Source organism: Rhamphochromis longiceps, linkage group LG23 (assembly GCF_057381845.1).
Source record: "Rhamphochromis longiceps isolate RC_006_pf linkage group LG23, R_longiceps_female_GT1.1, whole genome shotgun sequence".
NCBI classification, from domain to species: Eukaryota; Metazoa; Chordata; class Actinopteri; order Cichliformes; family Cichlidae; genus Rhamphochromis; species Rhamphochromis longiceps.
Window position 1 is genome coordinate 18614384 of NC_140578.1, and position 2725 is coordinate 18617108.

The 2725-nt window shown below is 38.7% G+C and overlaps 1 protein-coding gene across 1 annotated transcript; it reads left to right on the top strand.

The window, feature by feature from the left end:
* Positions 1–571: 571 nt before the first annotated feature.
* On the top strand, positions 572–2194 carry LOC146641595 (secretory phospholipase A2 receptor-like). The gene is made up of 3 exons (XM_085399278.1): positions 572–842; positions 1217–1503; positions 1598–2194. The coding sequence occupies exons 1-3, from the start codon at positions 572–574 to the stop codon at positions 1784–1786; spliced, it is 747 nt and encodes a 248-aa protein (XP_085255404.1). The 3' UTR covers positions 1787–2194.
* Positions 2195–2725: the final 531 nt, after the last annotated feature.

The window sequence follows — 2725 nt, forward strand, 5'->3', positions numbered from 1 at the left end:
AACAAACCACAAACATATTGCCCAATAGAGTATCGACCAGCGGGGCACAGGGACCATGACAATTTGTCATCAAAGATCCATTTAGACTGGTCTACACTGTTAGTGCTCTTTAAACATCAAAATAAACTAAAACTCAATACGATGGGTCAGATGACCCAAGATCGTGACAAAGGGATCAGACACTGAACACAGTGTATGATCCGCCAAAGAAGAACAAAAAACCAAAGCTATCTCACTATTCAGTTTGATCTCACTCGCGCTCTTATTTTGTAAATGTCATTACAACAATTTATTTAAATTAGTATTTCTATTGTTTTGTGTTCTTTTCTTTTTAAATAATAGGACATTTCACTTGAAATTTGAAATGTTTTATTGATTTCTTTAAACACACAAGCACCTATATCTGTGCAATTTACTCTAGTTGTGTTTAATGAAGAGTTTATTGTTCCCAGCATTTATCAGTAGAGCATTATGTGGACACAGCAGACGCTGCTCTTCCTCACTATAAAATTTCTGTTCTGTGTCCTGTCTGTGCAGGCTTTTTGTCCACTTTTCTCCTGTGAAAAACACAATGATGAAGCACGTTGCCCTCTTGCTCATTCTTTTCCCCGTGTGTGGACATCTGCTGGACATCAAGTTTTATAATAACCCTTACGAGTATACCTGGGAAGAGGCAGTAGCATTCTGCAGGAAGAACCACACTGACTTGGTCCGAGTGAGAACTGCAGAAGAGAATGAAGCTCTACAGCACTCTGGATGGATCGGTTTGTCCCGGAAGGATGCAACAAGTCCATGGAAATGGTCCAGAGGAGGCGAAATAGCCATCTTCACACCATGGGATGGTACATTTTCATACTATGTTTCTTACTCCTTAGATGTTACAAGATCAAACTTACTGGTAATTATACCAAACTTATTTGCATTGTGACCTGAAATCAATTTGAGACATTTTGAGCATTCAACAATTTGAGTGGTGAGAAAGGATCAGATTTACAGTGTGGAGCAGTGTTGTCTATCACAGTGTTGACTGTAGTGAGTTTCACGAAGTCCCAAACCAACTGTTTCAGCTGGAACTTCAGCAAGGAGGGTTTGTTACACACATAAACACTGTACTGGTAAAATGATTTGATACTGAATCTAGATAAAAATAGACCTTTAAAACATCTCTGAAATCCAGCCGTCTTTTTTTTGTCTATTGTACTTCGACTTCTTGCAGCACCAAAAGAGGATGAAAACTGTGTGAACAGAAAAAGCGACGGAAAATGGGAAAGCAAGAAGTGTGATGAAAAAAAAACGTTCCTATGTTATGAGGAAAAGCTGATTCTGGTGAAGGAGAATAAAACATGGGAGGAGGCATTAGAACACTGCAGGTCTCTGGATGGAGTGGTCACAGAAGATCCAGCCTCTTCATACAGGAACCACGGCTATGACCTAGCCTCCCTGATCACTCCAGATGACTACACCACTGCACGAGAGACCGCAAAAGAGGCTACCACTGATGAGGTTGGGCAGTTTTCTGCATGCGTTTGTGTTGGTGAGAGACTCATAACTATACTTACTGTAACTTTGTTTGTTTCTCTTTGTTTACTGTTGGCAGGTGTGGACAGGCCTGTGTAACCTGGCTGGTGAGTGGCTGTGGGTGGGTGGAGAAGAAATGCAATATGAGGATATCCCAAAATGCCCAACCGAGGGCCTCTGTGGCGTCCTCGAGAAGAATGGTAGTTCACCCTACGGCATAAGAAACTGCCAGCAGAAAAGGAACTTTCTCTGTTCCAAAATGAATTAAGTGCTGTACTTAAGTAAAAATTTGATATATCTGTACTTACCTTTCCATCGTATGATACTTAGATACATGTGTGTCAAAGTAAACAGGAGAAATAATCCAAAGCAGACTCCACAGACAGGGTTAAACAAAAATGAACCGTTACTCAGGTATATGAGTGAGTCCAAAATTAGAAATTCCAAGAACAATGGGAACCTGACCAACACTTTACACTACCAGTTAAAAGTTTTTGAGTTAGAATAATTGTACCTTCATTCATGATGCATGTTACAAATATATCAGTTAATATAGTCAGTACATTGAAAAGGTGAGAAATAGTGATGAGATGTTTTCATACTGTTAGATTATACAATGATGATAGATTAATGCAAACCAGAAAAATCATAACGTCTTGTTATATGTGTTATTTTCCTAATGTAGTTGTGTGACATGTCAAGTAAATACTGGACTATACATAATTTAAAAGTTGTCTCAAGTCAATAAAGATATTAAATAAAGATTAATGTGCAGTTAAGCAATTATTTTTGTCTTTATAAGCAGTGGTGAGGGAACCATATGGTTACTTTCACTGCTATGAGGCTTTTTTTACATCTAAAACAGGCCGTCTTGTATTCCTTTTGAAAAGAATGTTTTACAGAATTCGAGAAGTACACTCTAACTACGTACATAGGAATTAAGAGGGAAAGTCAGGTAATCAAATCATTTTGACTAACTGATTATCTGGAGGTAATCACCGCTAAAAGAAGACATTTTCGCAATTTGCTGCATCTTGCAGTCATTAAGTTGACTATAAATTTCTCTGCATACCAAAGTATCTTGAGGTAATTATAAAGCTTGGCTGGAACTGGGTCAGGCAATAGGAGAATGATTCCAATGATGGGTCGTACACGTGCACATTCATGCTCAGGCACGTGCAAAGCCAGCACTAATATTCTTCTACCT